This window comes from Tenrec ecaudatus, chromosome 10 (genome assembly GCF_050624435.1).
Source record: "Tenrec ecaudatus isolate mTenEca1 chromosome 10, mTenEca1.hap1, whole genome shotgun sequence".
In the NCBI taxonomy this organism is placed as follows: Eukaryota; Metazoa; Chordata; class Mammalia; order Afrosoricida; family Tenrecidae; genus Tenrec; species Tenrec ecaudatus.
Genome location: NC_134539.1, coordinates 34,161,532 through 34,183,252, shown reverse-complemented (window position 1 = coordinate 34,183,252; position 21,721 = coordinate 34,161,532). Strand labels below are relative to the sequence as shown.

The following is a 21,721-nucleotide window of genomic DNA, read 5'->3' as shown; positions in this document are numbered from 1 at the left end:
AGAGACGGCACTTCGAAGACCGAAGGTGTGCCTGAGCCAAGCCCTGGGGTTTTATATTGCCCCGCGTGTGTGTAAGTTGGGCAGTGAAGAAGGAGACCACAAGAAATTGAACTGTGGTGTTGGTGAAGAAGCACGGGACCGTGGTGGACTCTCAAAAGAACCGACAAATCATCCTTGAAAGAAGCACGGCCGGAGTGCTGGACTTGTCCCATGTGCTTTGGGCGTGTTATCAGGACAGCAGTCCCTGGTAAAGGACATAGAAGGGCCGGGGGAAAGAGTAAGGCCTTCGATAAGATGCATCTGCGCAATGGCTGCCACAGTGTGCTGGAACGTAACAACGAGTGTGCGGAGGATGCGGGTGGGCCAGCGTTTCCTTGTGTTGTACGTAGGGTCGCTGTGGTCAGACCCCACGCGACACCACCTCACAGTGTCTTCAGTTGCCAGCACGGAGGAGGCTCTGCTTAGTAGGACAGACACATCATGTAGCAGCATCTCCTTCACACTACACTTGGGCCGGGGGCAGCTGGAAGCCGTCTGGCGTTTTGTGCCCAGCCTGCACTTGAAATCAGGTGCAATGCCAGTCAGTGTGCCCAGGCTCCATGCCTGGGAGATTTTGAGCCTTTAGTCTGGGTGGCCTCCCTGAGGGACTAAATCTGGGGGGTGGGTCTCTCAGATTTCTTTTTTTGGTTTTGGTAAAAAAAAATCACTTCTAAGTTACTGAACGGGGTTCTCTATTTTGCTTGACTTCTTTTCCTTTATTTGTTCGGCAAACCGTGTCCTGAGAGGTCTCACTCAGAACGGGGACAGCTGTTAGTCTTCCGAAGCAGGAGGCTGGCCCTGAACCAGGGTTTTCTAGGGGAGGAGAAGGGGAAAGGTGAGCTGACAGTGGGAGGTGAGACCTGGGCCTAGTGCCTCTCCCTGAAAATCAGCCTCACACTGGGCGACCCACAGGAGATGTGGCGGGAGGACATGACCCCCACCCCCCATCGGCATCGTTGTCCTAGCCACCAAGTGGAGCATGGTATGTTGCCCAAACTGGGTGAGTGCAGTCCATGCATACGAAGGCCCAGCTCAGGCCCAGGCTGCGGCTTCTTCCAGTAGGCATCCTGTAGGTTGACAGTGACCCTCATTTGATAATTAAAGAGCTAGAGGAGGGAAGAAATAGCAAAGGGGTGGGGTAGAGGCGAGGCTGAGAAGCTGCCCCACTGTGTGGGCAGAGCCAACAGGGATGGAGCGGGAAGGGTGGAGCCAGGCTGCCTGTGCGACTCCTAGGGGGACTAGAACTGCCTGCCTTTCCGTGAGCAGTGAGCTGGGCCACCACCACCATGAAGCCAACCAGCACCAGGTGCTATCCAGTCGGTTCCAACTCAGCAGGAACACATGCAGGCCCCGTGGATTGCAGAGTAGAACTGCCGAGGCAGGCGTCAGCAAGCTTTGGGGACAGAAGAGCCAATCCTGTCCCTCACAACAATTTGAAAAATTATGCAAGAGCCATAAAAATATATTTTTAAATCATTTTATTGGGGACTCTTACGGCTCTCATAACGTTTCATACACCCACTGTATCAAGCACATCTGTACATAAGTCACCACCCTCATTTTCTAAACATTTACTTTCGATTCGAGCCCTTGGTATTGGCTCCTCTTTCCCCCTAACTCCCTACCCTCATGACCCCTTGATAAAGGATAAATTATTATTTTCATATCTTAGACCGACCACTGTCTCCCTTCACCCACGTTTCTGTTGTTTGTTCTCCTGGGGGTGGGGGTATGCATCGATCATTGCGATCAGTTCCTCCTTCCTCCTCTCCTCTCCCCACCTTCCCCTTCCCCTCCTGGTATTGCTACTCCCATTCCTATTCCTGAGGGCTTTATCTGACCTGGATTCCGTGTGTCGGGAGCTCTTATCTGTACCAGTGTACATGCTCCGGTCTAGCCAGAACAGAAAGGCAGGACTGGGATCATGATAGTGGGGGGTGAGGAAGCCTCAAAGAACCAGAGGAATGTTGTGCGTTTCATTGGTGCTATACTGCACCCTGGTTGACTCATCCCTTCCTTGTGACCCTTCTGTCACAAGGGGATAAATATAATTTTATTCAACAAGTAAAATCACCATGATCAGAATCATACCCTTTAAATGTTTTCCGTTTTACTTTGGAGCCACATGTCCCTAACGGAAAGAGTGGCCTGTGGCTCTTGAGCTGCAGTTGGCTGACCCCCGAGCTAGAGGCACCGCTGGCTGGGTCTGAACCACCAGCCTGTAGGTTAGCAGCCCTGCCCTGGACGGTTTGTAGCACCTGCAGCAGAGGTGGGAAAGCCTGCTGAGGCTCCCTGGTGTTCGAGGTGGATCTGTGGGAGCCGAGGAGTGAGTACACACGCACACACGCACGCACGCACACATGCATGCACACACGCGTGAGCTCATTCTGCCCAGACGCTTGCACCCACACCCCCTGCTCGAAGCCTCATACACGGAAATGGCCGCAGGGAGGGTCAGCCCTGCCACCGACTGAAGAAAAGCAGCAGGCTGCCACAGCCTGATGGGAGAACTCCCCCTCGCGGTGGGTAGCCCTCCCCGGGAGCTGCTGGGGGTGGTCCGCCGTCCAGCCTGGCTGCTGTGACTGGGTACCTGGTACTCCGACTAGGTCAGCCACTGGGGGGAGGAGGCCACACAGTCCATTAGGGTTAGAATGGGAGGGAGTGCCTGTGGGAGCATGGAATGACAGTGTCAAGAAGCAAGTTGCGGATGATGGGAATTGGAGAGGGAAAAGATGCCAGGAGGGAGGACAAGGTGATTCCAGATGGAGGGCTAATGGGCACCAGGAAGACGGAGTGCCTTGTGAGGTGATGTGGTCACTGTTCACCGTAAATGCAAGTGCTTTTGGTTTCACTGGGGAGCCGGCATCTGAGGTCCCAGGCTGGACCATGGGTCTGTGGCGGGGAGGGGTTAGCCTTTTCAAGGAGGTGTGTGAGAGCCGGGGCTGGACCAGGGCTCAGGGCCCCTCTGAGGACCCTTCACCTCCAGTTCCTGTTGCGGGGCATCCAGGGTGATTTTTCTCCCAGAAAGGTGGCTGTGTCTGCCCTGGCTCAGCATCTATGCCTGCCAAGATGCCCCTCATGAGCAGGTATACACACACCTCTCCCTCAGGCCTGTCTGCGGGCCGGTGCTGCAGACGCGCCATGGGGGACTGTCCTCAGCCCCCAGAGCACCCATCAGAGGAGGCTGACAGGCAGGCCTCTGAGTCAGTGCTCCAGGCAGGCAGGTGACAGAAAGACTCAGAACACTTCCTCTCCAGGGACACTCGGCCCGGGGTTGGTGTGTGTCTGTGACTGCTCCACCACTGCATGCTGCTGCGGCCGGACTCCCCAGGTGGGAGGGAGGGAGGGGGCATTAGATCAGCTACTCAGGGCCACGCTTGCTTCCATGCCTCTCCCTCTCCCTCATCTTGAGAACATACGAGCTAGCTGTAGCACCTTGGACACCTTATCTCTTTGGAGCTCAGCCTCCTCATCTGTAAAGTGGGGGCAGTCTCTGCTCCAGTCTGCTAGGATAGTGGGGCCCTTGGCGGTTCTGTGGTGAAATTCCTGCTTCCTGTGCTTGGTGATTGGCTGGTGTACCTCATGCACAGTCACCATCTCCTTGCCCATCGATGGAGACCTGGGTGCAGCTGAGCAGACTTCAGTGTGAACCCTCACACGGGCACTCTGGATGCCACCGAAGGGGATCCACACCCTGACCCTCTCCCACCTATCCATGGACCAGTCTCCCCACGCCAACGCTCCTGTCCTTCCAGCCCCACCCAGGCTCACAGCTTCAAGGAAGCCTGCCTGCCAGGACAATTCTGCCTCCCCCAGAACTCTTCCCAGAGCTCCAACCCCTTTGAAACCATCATTTGCCCCCCATTTTTGCCCATCTGTGCACCTGTTAGGTGAATTAATTAGTAAATAAATAAATGAATGGACAGGGGCCTTCACGGTAGTTTGATGAATGACTGGTGACTGGGTGGATGGATGTATGGATGGATGGATGAATATGAATAAGTGTGTGTACCTGTATAGCTTCTACCAATTCAACAAGCCCAGCCAAGCACGCTTCGTGCACCAGGCGGGGTGCTAGGGACGAGCCCCCGGCCGAGCAGAGCTCAGCCCCTGTTTTGTGGGGCTGTCATCTCAGGATGAGAAAGGGACTGTCTGTAGGATACAGCCTGCGCTAGAGGATGAACACAGCACCAGGGAGCACAGCACAGGGGAGCCCCCAGAAGAGGCAGTGCTGTGGGACTTGACATCCAGGGAGAAGGCTAGCCGAGACCCCAGACACGGCTGTTCCTGGCAGAACACACAGTACGGGGAAGGGCTCAGAGGCATGAGAGAATGATCTACTGGGCTAATGGTCACTCCCCGACGAAGGCTGGGGGGGGGGTGTTTAATGAGATGATAGATGCACTGGCCATAGCAGCGTCAGACACAGAGGCACTGCCCCGCTGTTAGCCTCACGCAGCGCATCTGAGCGTCGGAGCCAGCTGCAGTTTCATTTCTCTTCAGTGTGGCCTGGGAGTCTGCAGCGGTGGGGAGGTGTGTGTGTGTGTGTGTGTGTGTGTGTGTGTGTGTGTGTGTGTGTGTGTGTAAGAAGTCCATCCAGAGAGGTAGACAGGGGTGAGACCGCACAGTCCATTGCTTTTTTATTTTGTTAATTTGTTTGTTTCCAATAAAAGTCAGATAGTCAATACTTCGGGCTCTGCAGGCCTTCTGGGCCCTAGCGGATGGGCATGGCTGTGTCCCAGTGAACGCTGGAGAGCACGCCCTCCCAGCTCTGAGCGAGGAGGCGGCTTCGGTCCCGTGGGGGCAAGTGTTGGCCGTGACTTGCACTTTGCGGAGCAGACTGGGACAGACATCTTGGTGCCAGAGGGCTGTGGCCTGGATGGGGTGAAGCAAGAAAGGGACGGGGGTGAGGGAGACTGCGGGCACCCTCCAACCTCAGGCCCCTTTCCATCTCTTCCAGGCTCCCCATACTATTACAGTGCCGCTGCCCGGGGAGCTGCGCCCCCTGCAGCCGCCACTGCCTATGACCGTCACTGACCCTCGGAGACAGGCAAGCGCCAAGCCCTGATTACGACACATATCATTGAGGGCGACAGCCTGCAGGGCCCCCCGAAGACAGCCAGAGGGGTCCCACAAGATCGTCCCCAGCCACTCCACTTGCCTGAATCTCCCTTCCACCCTGTTCCTGGCCGAGACTCTGGGGCCCGATGGCAGGGCTACTGACTTCTGGATGTTTGTCCGGACCTGAGTCCATCGATGAGATCCTCCGGACAGCGTCTCTGTCTCCACAAACCAGCAGACTGCTCCGCAGACAGCAGCAGCCCCCAGGTCTGCCCCTGTCCGGGCCTGCAGGGGAGAGCTTGCTTCGGCTGCCTCCACAGACCCCTGTAAATACCTTCTTGCTTTCCTGTGGGCCTGAAGGTCTGACAGAGCATCCCGTCCACCCCGTGACACATCCTGCGCTCCTGGGGTGCCACTGCACTTTTGGGGCCTGTGCAAAGAGTCCCTCATGTGCCCCGAGTGCCCCATCAGTGCCCTGAGAGTGTCCTTGGGGCTGAGATGCCCACTCCTGTTCATCAAGACTTCTTTCAAGTCTTGATTCAGGCCGGCTGTGTTCCAACTCCCCCAGGACCCCTACCTAGGAGAAGCCCTTTTGGGGGGACATCTCAGCCAGCTCACTACCTTTGCTCCCAGGCCCAGTGCAGGGCCAGCCTCTCTTTTCCAGATCAACGGACTCCAGGGGTCTCTGGGGTCTGCCTCTGCCTCAGCCTCAGCTGCGGAGTAAGGGGGCCGTCCAAGGTGTCGATACATAGCCAGTTCTGAACTCCAGCACTACGTGGGACAAAGGCATCACCGGGCCTGAGGCTCTCCCGACCCCTCAGTACCCCACTCCGCCCCCAGGACCATGGGCCTGAATGGGCTGTGTGTTCTGAGCATGCCCAGGCCCGCATCACTTTGGACAACTTCCCTGGACAATAGCGTTTCACAGCCACATGCCTGCCAGGACCCCGTGAGTAGATTCTGGGCAAGCTTGTCCCAGCAGAGCAGACACTGCTGGATCAGAAGGACTTTACCCTATAGCAACCCCCACCTCCCTACCAAACCCTCACAATCAGTCCTGGAGGGCACCCCTACCCACCCAAAGCCCCATGGAGCTGAGCATGCAACTGGGAGTAGAGGGGGTGGAATGGGCAGAAGCCTAACCTTACTGCATGGGTGCCCATCTAGTGGCACAAGGGACCTGGGTGGTCCGGGCCATGGCTGGGCATGCAGGAGCTCAGCAAGGGAGCTTGGAGAACCAATTGTGGCAGAAGTGGGCAGGAAACACCCTGGAGGAGGCTTGGGGGCCAGGAGGTGGGATGGGAGGCCTCTCGGGCAAGGGGCAGGGCAAGAACGATGTGTACATAGGACGCGGGCTTGGTGTGGCCATGCCAGGGGCCACCATCTCTTCCTCTGCACCTCGATCCTTTGCACAATCTCTCCTGCCAGCTCAGGGCGAATGGAGGCCGAGAAACATGGAAATGATAGCAACGATGGTGAGCTTGGTGGCCTTGTGTGGCAGTGTCCCAGTGTCTGTGCGCCACCAGGCTGGCAGAGAGCTAGGACAGAGAACCCACATGTGAGCTTCATAGGCCTGGAAAGCCTTGTCCTGACTGCACCTTTACCTTGCTGTGGGCCCTCAGACAAGGCCCTGCCATGAGACAGCTGGTCACCTGACTGCCTGCTCCCTTGTACGTGACAGAGCTGAGGCTGCAACAGGACCTGAGGCAGCCCCCACCTGGGTGCTGGGTGCCTGCCATTAGTTGGACCAAGTGAGAAACAAAAACATCCAAGGATTTAGAAGTCACAGGGCCTCAAAGAAGACCTAGTCTCAGTCCCCTTGGGGGAAACCCGGCATAGGGGAAGCCTCAGGCGCTTTCATGAGACCTGTGCCCACTAACAAATGCTTTGTCCCCAAATACTCCCACATATTGGTAGCACAGAAAAGGAACCTGAGGTCCAACAAGACAGAGTGTCCAAGCAATGACTGGCAGAAGTGGGGCTGGCATCTGGGCCCATGGTGATCCCTGCTGCCACCACCTATCCACCTGCCACCTAGGGGATAGGGAGGGAGTGGATAGTGGAGGTATTGGGGATGGCCCTGGGCCCAAGGCCCCAGACTAGGCCTCCAGAGCAGGGGGTGATGTTAGAACTGCCAAGAAAGCCTGGTCCACCAAGCCAGAGGTAGAGACCAGGGAGCATGCATCCAGCAGTCCCCACTCCTGGGGGCCTGCTGGGCAGAGAAGGGAGAGAGACCTGGGGCCAGAGTCCATTTCCAGCCTCCACCTGCCAGCTACCCACCAAGCAAAGGAGAAGACAGTGTATCCTGGCCCCTCCTCTCTCCCTCCCTCCCTTCTGCAGCAAGTGGTAGGGGAGGGGTCTGAAGCACAGGCCTTTTGTGCCCCTCTGCCCACCCCTCTCGGGGATGATTGCCCCACTTCTCTGGCTCCTAGCCCTGGCTGGTGGTTGCAGGCTGGGAGGGCAGAGCTAGGCCTTGCCTGAGCCAGCAGCCGAAGACTGTCCCATACTTCCTCACAAAGCCCCACAGCAGCCTCTCCACCACCAGTTCCCCTTCCCCTTCCCGCCCCTGTGTAAGCTCCCCTCTTACCTCCCCCCCCTACTTGCCTGAGGCTTTGCTGAGCCTCTGATTGGATTTGTATGTATTGGACAGCCCCTTGATTCCCGGGCTGCCAGGCAGAAGCACAAGCGCACACAGACGCACGCGCACACACACACACACACACAATGCACACACACACAATGCACACTGTTCTCACCTTCAGACTTCCCACGCCTCCCAGCAGAGCTGGCGAGGATGGTCCCAAAGGACCCCCCCACGGTTGAGTAGCTGCCAGAGAATTCCGAACGGGATGCCCGCATCCAGGGCTTCACCAGCACCGAGGCAGGAGGCCTGGGCACGCCTCCCGGCTTTGACTCTGGGTTTTATGAAAAAGACCTTGTGAATTTTATGAACATTTGTATACCATTAGGCTGGTTTCTACCTAAAGAACGCTGATGACATTTCTTGCCCGACCTCCCTTCTCCCTTGCCCCTTAGTTGGGGTCAGCAGGGGTCTGCCTGCCTGGTGCTTTTCGTACGTCACCCGACCCGGAGGCAAAGCTCGGGGGTGGGGGGTTGAGGTTCAAGACTCACATGACAAGACAAATGGCATGAATCTATCCTCCGGTCCAGGCCCCACGCGCTCTCCCCTGCCCCAGGTCCTTAGAAACTCCCCAGACCCATACGGAGGGGAAAAGGATGTGACCCCAGAGGCTGGCCTGAAGGACAGGCCTGAGGGGGTGGCTTTGCTGGTCCATGAAGAATGGCTGTCTTAGCCCAAAGGCATACCCATCCTCGGGAGAGTTCCTCCTGGCTTATTCCTTGCAGGGCCTTGAGACTCAGACAGGGCCTGGGGTTTGCTTGAGGCCCTGCCTCCATGGATGGGAGCTTAGACAAGTACCCAGCATTGATACCCAGGGCCCAGGACTCCCGTGCCCTTCTGACTGCAAGGAACAGACATGTCATGCTAGGGTCATGGGCCAGGCAGGGGCATCATCGTGTGACCAGGCTGAGAGGGCTTGCCCCACTGAACGACACTCAAGCATGAAAACTGTTAAACCACTCTGATTTAACTGGCTGCCAACTTTCACCCGGATCTGGGCCCGACATGCCTTCTCTCTTCTCCTTGTGCCCTTGACTGTGGCACTGGGGAAGAGGGAGCAGGGTGGGGAGAGAAAGGCCTGGCCATGACCAGGCCCCGCCCACCCTCCCATCTTCCATCTTGGGCTCCATGATGGCTTGGGCATGGAAGGTGAGCTAGAGGAGCCCCAATGGGGTAGGGAGGCCAGTGGCTTCTCTGGGGAGGGAGATACTGGGACCTTTTAACGTGCGGAAAGGAGCCCCAGATGTGGCTTGCAAGGCACTGAGGGGTGAAATCCCTTTATGAGACATCACACCCCAGTGCAACGGCCCTGCCATTAGCAGCCTACGGTTCCTGCCCCAGCCCCTCACTGGGTGATGTGTTCCCTAGAATTTAGCACCAGGCCAGAGGGAATGAATCTTTTTTTTAAAAAAATGTTTTGTTAGGGGCTCATACAACTCTTATCACAATGCATACATATACATACATCAATTGTATAAAGCACATCTGTACATTCTTTGCCCTAATCATTTTCTTTTCTTTTTTTTTCCTTTTATTTTTTTACATTTTATTAGGGACTTATACAACTCATATCACAATCCATACATATACATACATCAATTGTATAAAGCACATCCATACATTCCCTGCCCCAATCATTCTCAAAGCATTTGCTCTCCACTTAAGCCCTTTGCATCAGGTCCTCTTTTTTTTTCCCCTCCCTCCCCGCTCCCCCCTCCCTCATGTGCCCTTGGTAATTTATACATCGTTATTTTGTCATATCTTGCCCTATCCGGAGTCTCCCCCCCCCCCCTTCTCTGCCGTCCCTCTCCCAGGGAGGAGGTCACATGTGGATCCTTGTAATCAGTTCCCCCTTTCCAACCCACTCACCCTACACTCTCCCAGCATCGCCCCTCACACCCTTGGTCCTGAAGGTATCATCCACCCTGGATTCCCTGTGCCTCTAGGGGAATGAATCTAAAGACAAAGCAAGCCCTCCTGACAAATATCTGGAAACAAGAGGTGTCTTCTCAGAAGGGAGAGAAGAGCCCCAGCCCCTGAAGAGATCAGGCTGGTGGGAGGGTGGGGTGGCATCATTCATGCCCACCCTCTATAGAGGACAGCCCTGCGGCCCTGGCCCTGTCACCCACCCAGAAGCTGGCCCTGGTGCTTTCCAGGCACCACCACCCCCTACCCCCTGCCAGGGGAATTTATTCCACTAGCTTCCCCAGAAAGGTCCAAGACAAGTGCATTTCCCTGGAAAGTTGGACAGCTCAGGCCACGACTCCTGGCCCACAGCCTGCCTCGCCTCCCGGCAGTCCTTTTGGCCCCATTGGCCCCTGCTGTCCCCGGAGCTCACGATTCTACCTTGCATATTCATACAGCAGCCATGGTGTAGACCGCAGGCCCACTGGCAGCTCCCGGCTGCACCTCCTGAGTGGCGGCAGGTCCCAGAGGGCTGCAGTGTGTTCCTTCTACCCCCTCTCCTGAGGGCCTGCAGGGGCTCCAGGAGAGCTCCTTGCTGGGAGCAGGCAGAGCCCAGCCCTTCCTTCGCTGGCAGCTCCTCAGCGCTCGCCCTGCTCCTGGGCACCCAGGCCCACAGGGCACCTCAGAGCACACAGCTTCCATTCTGGAGTTTCAGACCACCTGTCCCCAGGGACCCTGTTTAGCTTCTGTGAGACCTAGGGGTCACAGAGCCACCATTTCTAGGTATACATTTTTTTTAAGTCGACCTCTGAGCATCACAAGGAGAAAACACTGCTGGATTTGTTTGTTTGCTGCAGGGATCGGGGTGTGGGCAGGAGACAGAGCACAGACCCTGCGCAGCCCGAGCACGGGGACCAGGGAGGAAGGTGAGGGCCTGGCAGAGGGAGCGATGACTTGGGAGCTGAGTAATCCCCTCCAGGCTGCAGCCTCACGGAACCCTTACCTGGACCCGGCCAAGAGAGAGGCAGAGTGCCAAGTCCATGGCCATCGTCCCCAAACCTTACCCCCAAACCTCCATGCATGTGTCCATGTCCCCTGTCTTCTCTGCACCACTGGGAACTAATGGTTTGGGATGATCGATTGTTGTTTATGTTTTATTTACAAGCAGGGCACTCTCCTCAGAGTGGAACAGAAAGGAAGCCACGGAGTGGCTCCTGTATTTTCAAACGGGAAACCGTCTTTGCATTTGAGCAAGTGGGGAGTTGACTATTCCACCCAATTAATTGCTGTGAAGTGGAAACGAAAATAAACCCCGAGTCTCTTTTTAAATGCCCTGCAAAGCTCAGGGCCTTGGGATCTGACACCCCCCTCCCCCCACACACAGGTGTGCCCATGAATGTGTATGTGCACAAACACCTACCCCTTCACGCTTCAGACTTACTTGAAACTCAGAGGAAGCACTTAGTCTCCTCATGCCAATTCTTGCCTGCTCTCCTTGACCTTGGGTCAGAGATGTGAGCAGACCGGGCAGCAGCCTATCCTGGGGTTCAGGAAGAGACTGACCACCCCAGGCCCTGAGTTACCAGCATGCTGCGGGTTAGCAGACAGGGAGGGCCTGGGATTGTCAGCTCCACTGCTCAGCCCCAGCCACTGGGTCTTCAGGGTGGGGTTGAAGGTGGACTCTGGCTGCATTTTTACCCCAACTCCTGCTGGAAGACACGGCCCTGGTTCTTCACCCTCTAGTGGCCTTTGGACGAGGAGTATTTGTAACAATGCGGATGGCAATGTAAGTGGAACTCTGCTAGGAAGACACGTGGATCTTGTTTTGTCTTAGGGCTGACCTTCCAGCATCCAAGAAACCACATCTATTGTACCCGCCAAAGCTTGCGGTGCCTGCATAGACGCTGACTTCAAAAACAGGGGGGGGGGGAGATACAAAAACAGAAACAACAACAACAACAGAAACCACAATCGAATTGCCTTTGGAAGCGGGGATGATCGAGATCTCCAACAGATGGAAGAGAAGAGGAGGAAAACCTTCTCACAAATGTGTGTGTTTTGTATTATTTTTTCTAGTAGGAAATAACTGACTGCAAACATTGGTGGTTTTTCTTTCCTTAGTGGCGTGTGTTGCTTTTGTGTGTAATAATATTTGAATGTAATTACAGCAGTGCCAATTTGCCAAAGATGTCGGACATATTTTTCTTTTGTTGGGAGGAGGGCAGGGGCTGGGGGAGGGGCTTTGGGAGACAACAGGGATGGAATTTCTGTTTTGATTTTTTTTGAGGTTTTTTGTTTTCTTGTCAAATCTGGGCTTTGTGATTTTCTTTTAAGTTAAATGGTTGACTGCAACCCCTTTCTTTTAGATTAGCTGGAGAACCATGCAATAAGATTGGCGTAGTTTCAATATTTGTGTGTCTTTTCATGAGTGACTGTTACTTGTGAAGAATTGATTTTATGTAACCTTTATGTGAGATAATTATTTGTAAATATTTGCTATAATTTTATTGGTTCCTAAAATAAAAGTAATTTTTTAAGTTCAATTTTTTTTCTTCTTTTTCTCTTTGGTCTTATTTGACTTTCACTAATTCATTGATGGGCCTGGGGTGACGATGAGGACCGAGCCACATAACGGCTACCGAGCAGCTTGTTGGCTCTCCTTATTAGACTGGGCTCGAGCAATTCTGTGCAGGCAAAGCATGGAACCAACGCTCTGGACTCTGGCCTGGGTGGGGAGTGGCTGAGGCAGAGACTCCCCCCTCCTTGGGTCCCAGCTGCAGGCTGCTCAGCAGGGCGGTGTGGGCACCCAGAGCTGGGCCTGCCTCTGATGCGATCCTGATGCGGGCCCTTGGCCAAGTTCTCCAAACCTCAACTTTTTCATCTTCTAAACGGTTAGTCACTCATCCAGTAAATAGTGACCGAGCATTTACTCTGTCCCCGACCCTGGAACTGTGAACAGGACAAGTTAGATGGCTGTTGGCATCAAGCTTAACACGTCATGGTTGTTAGAAGGATTAAGGAGCCCTGGTGGTGTTGTGGTTACACGTCGGGCTGTGATCCGCATGGTCGGCAGTTTGAAACCACCAGCCACTCCGAGGGAGAAAGACTGCGCTGTCTAGTCCCATAAACAGTTACAGTCTTGGAAACGCACGGGGGTCTGCCATGAGTCAGCATTGACTGGATGGCAGTGAGTTTGGACTGGATTTTATCAGGATTAAGTTACCACATGTCCAACGAGCCTGTTGCCACCGAGTCGATGCTGACTCCTGAGGCCCATCCTATGTGGCTCAGAGTAGACCTTCTCCATAGGGTTTTCCTGACTGTAATCTTTACAGAGCCAGAATGCCAGAACTTTCTCCCATGGCACTGATGGATGGGCGTGAACCACCAACCCTGAAGGCAGTACCTGAATGTGAACATCAGTGCCATCCAGGGACCTCGCCCGTGGAGTTTGCTCCATCAATGGATGTCCATGTTCGGAGGTGCTCCAGGCATGGTCTTCAAACTGCCTGGAACCTGGGCCTTCTGGGTGCTGCCCACACTCTCCTGACATATGAACAAGGTCACAAGACACTCATGCCAGGTGGCCTGGCCTTTGGACCCCAGAGCCACAGTCTCTCTCTGGCCAGAGTCCAACACTCCAAGATGCTTCAGTGGGTGATGCCCTGTCCATAAGCCTTTAGAACCGAGTGTTTGGGCTTCCTGGGAGCCCAGAAGCAGCACTTGATCAGGGGCAGGGCAACTGCAGACCTGAGCCCTGCCCCTGCCAGGTGGTGTCAGTCTACAAGGGCAAGCAGGGACCGAGGCGCCCCTTGGCACAGTGTGTGCGACGCAGTAATTGCCAGAGATGGAGTGGGCTAGTGACCGCATGGGGGCCATGGGCTGCGACTCATTCATATTTAATAAAGCAGGCTGCACAGCCTCCATTCATTTCCACAATGGATGATGACGAAGGAGATTCCTGGGGGAGACAGAGAGAGAGAGGGGTGAGGCGGGAGCTCTGACTTAGAGGCGGGCACTGCAGAGAGATGGGGCCATGTTTGGGAACTGAAATCAGACCTCAAGCCCACAGGGACTGTCGAGGAAGAGCGGGCACGTCATCGCTCTGGGCCACAGACCTCATGCCTATGCTCCCTCACAGACAGACCCAAGGTCACTCTATGCAGCCCCAAGCCTCCACGCAGGGAAGATGGAGATGCTAAGCCCAAACCCGCTAAGCCACTTCCAAGCAGCCCTTCCTGAGAGAGGGTCAGGAAACGGGGCTTAGCTAGTGCAAGTCACCCCTTCAGTTCCCTGGAAGCCAGGTCCTGAGCCTGAGAGAACCAGTGGGCCCTTTCTGAGTCTTGACTGGCCGACTTGAATCCTGCTCTTGCTGGCAAGTTTGCTGATGAACGGCAGTCTCTAAATGTCTCTTCACCTCTGCAAGGGCTATAAACCCAGAGGGGCTTGTAGGAAAGACGGTGACATTTCTGGGAAAGTGTTTCCAAGTGGTAAATGCGACTTTCACCAAGGTGTCTTCTCTGCTGGAAAGAAATACTAAGTCGAGCTCGGGGCAGCGGGCTCCTGTCCGGTGTCCCGAGCGGGGTGGGAGGCAGGCATGCACCAACAAGCCGGTGAGGACTCGGGAGAGGGATGCGGTTTGGTTGGAGGAATGGTGACCAGCAAAGGCCTCCTGGCAGAGGTGCCTTTTGAACTGAGGCATGAAGAGTGAGCGGGACTTCAAGTGGGAAATCCAGAAGAAATGGGGAGGAAAGGCATTCCAGGTAAAGGTAAGAGTGTGTACAAAACACAAAACCCAGGGGTGGGGGAAGGGGTGTTCCAGGAAGAGGCACTGAATGGTTTACCTGGAGTGGAGCAGGCACTGCTGGTCTTTCCCCAGGTTCTGTGGCTCTGTGGGTGTCGTGGTAAATGCAAGAGTTAACCTGAGCTCCAAGTCGAAGGTGATGGGGTCGTTCAAAAGTGCCACGTGGCTGGAGACCATCTGGTACAGTGCCCTGGCATCGTCAGTTCTCATCTCCATTCCTCTGGCTTTAACACAAAGGGGCTTTTAAAAGTTTGTGGAGAATGGAATGAAAAGGCGATGGCTTTTCCCCTGTGAACTTTTGGAAGTACCCGCATGCCCCGATCATTCATAAATGACGAGGTTCTCAATAGTCGCCAACAGTACACCCAAGGCTCCCCACAATGGGCCGCAGCTGCACCACGGTCTTTGGTTAAATCCAGCCACTGAGGGGTAGTCAGGCATATCATGGGCCAGTCCTCAGCCACAAAGGAAACTAAGTCCCGATGCAGCCTCCGCCATGGTCAAGCCTGGGAAACACCTTGCTTCCAAGGCAACCACAGAGCTGCCCGATCCCACTTTCATGGGATATCTGGAAAAGGGAAATTATGAAGGGCCTTCAACAAGATCATGGGAAATTCCATTCTCTTTCCATCCCATTTTCCACGTGCCTTGAAGCCCCTCCTATGGAGACTAGCATCACTAAGGGTTGCCAGGAGCTCTCGGAAAAGAGCCAGGCAGGCTTACTGCTTACGAAGCACTAGCCTCCAGTCCAGGGTGATGGGAAACTTTGCAGCTTACGCTGCTGATGGCTGCCCATCACAGTCTCATTGACGTCACTGAGTTGCCCGGGCAAAACCCTGGGGTTGGCAATGGTCTACAGCGTATATATATTTACGACGATAAAGCAATCATTCAAAGCAGATCTTGTGTTTTAAAAACACTGCCTAGGGCTAGAGAGGCTGTGGAGAAACAGACACTCCTGCTGAGCTGTGTCTATCAGCATGAGGAAGCACTGCCTTGGAACACGCTCCGCTTGGGTGGTGCCCGGGAGCCCCCAGCAGAGGCGGGCAGGGACAAGAGGCCAGGCTGGCAGCCTGCCCCCTGCCCTGCGGTTCTCCCATCACGCTGGCTGGCTGCTGCCAGGCATCACAGGATGACGTTTCCCATCCAGGTCAGACGGAGAACGTGGCGTTTCAAGCCAAACGGTGTCATCTGGGCGCGTGGCCGAGGTTCCCCCATTATCCACAAACATGTGTACATATCGCCACGGCGCGTAATGTAACGGAGAAAATCACTTCCCGTTGTTTGCCTTCAGCGATATTTTCTGCTTGGCTGGGTTTGCGTAGCACACTGGGAAGGCCAACTCATCAGTTCTTGTTGTTAATCAAGAGCAGTAATTGTCCGAGTGCAGAGCCTCCTGACGGCAACTCTGCTGAATAGGATAACAAGTTTGGAAAACGCGAAGTAGTAGTTTCTACAAATGGGTCTTTTGAACAGGGGAAGCCCCTGCAGAGGTTTGGAAAGAAAGCTTTTGGTCAGTGGAGTTAAAACATAGAGCAGACTTCTTAGAACGCTGCAGACAAACTCCGGAAACTCTCAGGAGTGCCGAAAGCATGAACTATGGAGGGATCTATCGCCCAGGTAAAAGCGCCAGAAGTGGCGTGCGTCCTTTGGGACCTGGGTCCTGGTGCTGTGAACCTCCCAGTAGCAAGGGATGATGGAAATCCAGGAGACATCAGTCCACAGATGTCGAAAGGCAATAGGGAACTTTCCCAAGCTCCAAGAGTGAGAGAAATGTGGATAAACTCCACAAGGATGAAATAAACGAGTAAAGCCTGGACTAGATGTATGCAGGCCCCATTCACTCCTTTATTGGGTCAGCTGGCATCAGGTTAATGCAATGTCTACTGATGTCGGAAGCATGCTTCCTTCCATGTTGTCACGTGAGAGACATCTGGTTTCCCCACGTAACTGCTAAGCACGAGCCTCCCTGGCGGGCGGGTTGCCTTCCACAGGTGAGTGTGAACAGGCAGGCATGATGGGCTTGCACCGACTGCCCAGGACTGAAGGTGTGGTAAGTGTAAGAGGCTCAAAACCTCAAAACTCACTGCCCTGGAGTCGATTCGGGCTCACAACGACCCCATAGGACAGAGCAGAACTGCTCCTGTGGGGTTCCCATGCTGCTAACTCTACGGGAATAGAAAGCCGATCTTTCTTCAGAGGAGCAGCTGGTGGTTTCAAACGGTTGACCTTGTGTTTAGCAGCCCAACATGAAACCAGGGCTATGCTACCGGAGCTCCTATGTGGGTAGGACATGCTAACTCTGCCGTAATGTGAGAAGGGAAGGAGGGGTGTCCAAGAGGTGGGCAGGCTTGTCTCTGTCTCCTTTTTACAGAGACCAAGCTGTCTCTGGGAGTGGTGAGTGCCCCACTGAGATGTCCAAGTGGAAGGGGGCTCACCAGATAGGAGTTCGCTGTGGGGAGGCAAGCTGTAGGCTATAAAATGGTATCTCGTTTCTTTTCTTAAAGTTTGCATTTAAAGAATAATATATACACATAGTTTACAAAGTTAAAACAGGACCCAAAGGGAGAGAGTGAAAATTCTCACTCCCCCCCAACTCCGAGGTCCCCAATCCCCTTTCCCATGACCACGGTCGCCAGGTGCTCTGCCTGGTCTGTCTCACTCGTGTGTGAGGCAAGCACAGAGGTGTGTGTTCATTCAATGCTTTAAGTCATCTAGTCTAATTTGTTAGGTAAAGCTCCTTTTGAAGAGGTCCTGTGTTTTCTTGGCAAATCTGAAAGGAATTAGAATTTCCCCCCCAAACCCTCATTAGGAGTCTTTCTCACAGCTGAATGGGGTGTGCACCGAGCTGCTAACCGCAAGGCTGGTCGTTTGAACCCACCAGTCACTGCAGGGAGAAAGATGTCTGATCTTGTAAAGATGTAAAAGTCTCAGCACTTCCCCCCCACTCCCCCCACCCCCCGGGGAAGTTCTGCTCTGGCCTGTAAAGTTTCTATAGGTCAGAATCGACTCCAGGGCGGCGAGCTTGGTGATTTTGTTTGGTTTTGCTTTTCAAATAGTGGTTGGAGTTAAACCAGCTGTGAGTGACTCAGCCAGAATAGCAGCAGCCGAAAGAGGAGAGAAGCTTGTCCTCTTGCATTTGAGGGCAGGTGACTGAGGGATGATGGGGCACCTTAGCCACAGGAAGGAGGCTCACCAGCATCGGACTCTCTCAGCCCACCCTTGGACCTCCAAAATGGCAGCTTGGGATTTTGGGCAGAAGGACAGAGAAGGATGCCGGGAAAGAGAGAGAGGCCCCTCTGCTTCTTCTGCGCAGTCCCAGGGAGCTAACGCCGATATTTCCGTTTATCTTCCATTGTCCAGAACTTAACCACGTGGCGACATCTGACTGGAAGGGAGGATGAGCATGTGACATGTGGACTGGCTGCAAATTCTATCACTATGAGAAAAGAAGCGTGGTCTTGAAAGAAAAGGGAAGAGTGGCAGGGTCTCTCCATGGCCTATAGCACCCTGGGTAAAAGTAGAGTCGCTCCTTCATTTACTCAATCCCTCATTCTTGAGTAAGGGGCTGTTGACTTTATGGAAGGAGGAGATAGGGTGAACTTAATTCAGCTCACACTGAGGTCAAAAGATCCTCACCTGGGACCCAGTCTTTCCATCTGCACAGTGGGCTAAGAAACATGAGGTTGAACCAGGTGATATTCTGGCCATCTGCCAGAAACTCAATGAGTCTGTGGTTCTGAATAAAACAAGGGCAAGGGGCTAAGGACAAGGATGCAAATTCAAAGATGAGAGACTGAGGTCGGACCTTCCCTGTAATAAGCCTTATTCCTTAAAGGTCCTCTGAAGTGCCCCCTGGCACTTGACCCTTGTGGACTCATGAGTGGGTGTTCAGAGGACATTGACTTGGCCCCCATTAGAGACTGGGAAGAAACCAGAGAACAAAATTGTAGAACTCTGGCCACAAGAAGGCACCTGCCATTGAAAAGTACCCACAAGCCAAAGAAGTGTCAGGCTGCCAAGGGCAGAAGTCTGCCTGTCAACAGAAGGTTTCCATTGGGGGAGGGGGGGCAAGGGAGGTCTTAAAAATGGTGACTTAGGGGCTCATTTAGGGACAAACTATATGGGGAGGTGGGGAGAGAGTGTACTTCTGCAAATAGACACCGGCCTGATACGCAAGGGCTGTGTTTGAGGGAGAATGGTGTCTGAGTGAGAAGAGGCCAAAGGATGTCGTCATGTAGTCTCCAGACGGCTTTGGGGACCTTCCACAACAAACCCAGGTAAAACGCTGAGCTGTGAAAAAAATCTCAGGACATTTCCTCATGATTAACAAACTGGCTTAGGAAAAGAAAGCCCAAATGCGGGATAAATAGATATTTCTCTGAATGGAAAATAGTAATATTATCTATTTCTCTAGGGACTGGAATTAACTTGTTTTAGCTAATATTTGATAGCTCTTGAGGAGAATTGGATTGTGTCTACCTCTTCCAGGTAAGGGAATGTTAAGTTAATCAAAATCAAGGGACTTGAAGAGCTCCCTGGCTACTTGGAGGTTGGAAATTAATAGGGGTGCTTCAGCGGCAGGGAAGGTCAGGCTGTGTGTTTGGGCAGGAGGGACGCAGGCTCAGAAAGACAAGGAGATTAAGGCTGCTTGGAGACCCCACGGAAGTTGAACCCATGCCCAGTAAAGGACAAGAAAAATGATTAATGAAATCTCTGCCCAGTCACAGCCCCGGATGGCTGGACAAAGATGGCAACACCAAATATGTGAGAGGTGGGAGGGTAATGAAATGAAACGCAGAAGAAAGCCGGCTGCGCTGTCCATGGTCTTGACACGGTCCTGAAACAACCGATTCTTCCCCGGCTAGCTTGTTTCTTCTTTTGCCAGGGCACTGGGGTTTCTATGCAGCGCCTCCAGGAATCCTGAACCCGGGAAGGGTTTTAATTTTCTATCTTGATGAAAAATGTGCAGTTTATACATTGTCTCCGAACAAATAGAACTAGGATTTATGCTTCACAACTTCCACGGTTTGTTTGTTTTCTCCCCACGTGGCTTTGACAGGCCTATCGTATTTCTGACAGTTACCATTCTTTTTTGTTCTGAGAAGTTGAGGAGAGATGGAGAACATGCTTCTTCCCCTTTGTCCACTAAGTCTTCGTCATGAATGCTTGTGTGCGACGATACACGGACCCGTGCGTGGGATGGGTCTCTTGTTGACAGAATAATTACATGCATGCTACTTATTGAGGCTATAAGTTCATATGTGGTGTTCTCAGTTGCAGTGTGAATACATATGTCTGTTAAATGCAGTCATATGTGTTTGAGTGTATGTTTGGGATGTGGTGTCGGTGGTGTGTCTGTATATGTCTACAATACAAACAATCAGCCAATCAGATGTTATTCAGATTCAGATGACATTAATAGGCAGGCCACACACTGACGTATGCAGGGCCTGCCAGCAGTTGGCAAGGATTGAATAGTTTTCAGTGCCCCAAATCCCATGTTTTCAATTCACTTCACACGTGTGTTTGCAAGCGTGCCACTTTAATTAAATGGGCGAAGAGAAGATCTCACTCCCAATTACTCATCGAGGTATGTTTCTTCCCGATGTGCCGAAGAGTCACAAGGAAGTGTTGTTAAACATAATAACATCAATCCCAATAGTTTAGCTTAATTCCCATTTCATTATTGGAACAGATTTACAACTTTGGAGTCTGGGTGTTGGGGTTTTTTTGCGGCCCCCCACTCCTGCCGCTAGTAAATTCATCTGTATCCTCGAATCAGCTTGTAACTCAATGTAAATGCAGTGTCGAATTTAGTCAGTTATTAAGTGGATTTAAGTGGCTGAACCCTGGTGTAATCTGACCAGCAATGCATGAAGGGAAGAGTTGGAGGTGTAAAAAATGTCAAATAGCTTTCTCAGGTGCATTAAACTATTAATAAAGATAAAACGATCTTTATGTTTGGGGTTTAGAACATCTCTTTTATGATAGCAAGAAGCCACTTTGATTCACGACTCGTTGGTTTCAAGGTCTGGTGTCATTATCCAGAGGTGTCAGAGAGAAAGCAGAGATGAGCTCCTCCACAGGGGCGAGAGGTGGAAGGAGAAGCAGCTCTGTGCTTGGGCCTGCTCTGGACCAGCTGGGTGGGGCAGAGGGTGGGGGTGACAGTGAAGGGGTTCAGTCTCAAAGGCTCTTGCTGACCATGCCCACGCCACGTGGAGCCCTTGAGAGGTGTCACCATTTGGTCCTGAGGGCTGATTTCCCTGGCATGGTCATAGCCTCCCTGCAGAAGGGCTGGCCTGGCCTGGCATGTCTTGGGGGACAGAATGCTGGATACCTTCCACTTGTCCCCTGCGCCTGCTTGATCCCCAGAGGGTTGATCTCTATACACTACATCACACAGACCCCCATGTTGGCCCGGCCCATCTGGGTTTTGATTACTTCCAGGCAATGAGAGATACCAGAAAAGGGCTGGAGGGAGAAATCAAAGGCCTACCCACCCTCCCCACACCCAAATTCTGGCAGCAGCTGCCTTCTATTGGTCTTCTCGCAGCAGCCCCTCGTCCATGGCTGCTAGCAGCATCCCCCTGACCTTCAGGCCTAGGAGGGCATGGCTTTCCACGATTGTCTCACTACCACCCCTTCTTGGTTTCCATAATCCTGCTCAAACTGCAGCACTCAGGCTTATTGTTAAGCACAGAGTGGGCCACCTACTTTCTGCTGGGACTGAGACTGAGACTGATTGACTTTCCCCCCAGAACCAGATTCTGACCTTTCTGGAGGGTCACTGGGGTGGGGTGGGGGTGCAAGGGGGCAAAGAGTCTGCAGGATGAGGGAGTGGGGAGCAGGAAGGAGGGTACATTGACTAAATGGAACCGTCACTTGAGAAACAGGGGTGCATGGCTGTATCTCTGGCCAGGCATCCCAGGCACCCGCTACTTTGTTCATCTGTACTCAGTCCACTGTGAAGACAACACGTGTGAGCCCGTGTGTCAAACGCTATGATAGAGAGGGGCAGGATCTGGGAGAGCACATTGGAAGAGGGACACCACCGGACAGGAATGGGGGGTGGGGATGGAGGGCTTTTCCTAGAGGAAGGAACCCACTAAACCTGAAAAAGGAGAGATGTCTGGGAAATGGGCTGTGTGTCGGGCACATGGCCTTCCTTGAAGAGGAAACAGAAAGCGGACAAACTAGAGGCAAGAGCTTAAGAATTTGACAACTGCCGGGGAGGGAGGGGTTCAACAAAGGGGTGACAGGTACAGAGC

At 53.4% G+C, this 21,721-nt stretch overlaps 1 protein-coding gene across 1 annotated transcript in view; it reads left to right on the top strand.

Annotated features, from left to right (window-relative positions):
- The window catches only part of PAX5 (paired box 5), a 180,450-nt gene extending 175,374 nt beyond the window's left edge, over positions 1-5,076 (top strand). Inside the window, exon 8 of the mRNA XM_075558980.1 lies at positions 5,000-5,076. Within this exon, the coding sequence (XP_075415095.1) occupies positions 5,000-5,076 (77 nt within the window). The remainder of the gene's footprint in view (positions 1-4,999) is intronic.
- The last annotated feature ends 16,645 nt before the right edge of the window (positions 5,077-21,721 follow it).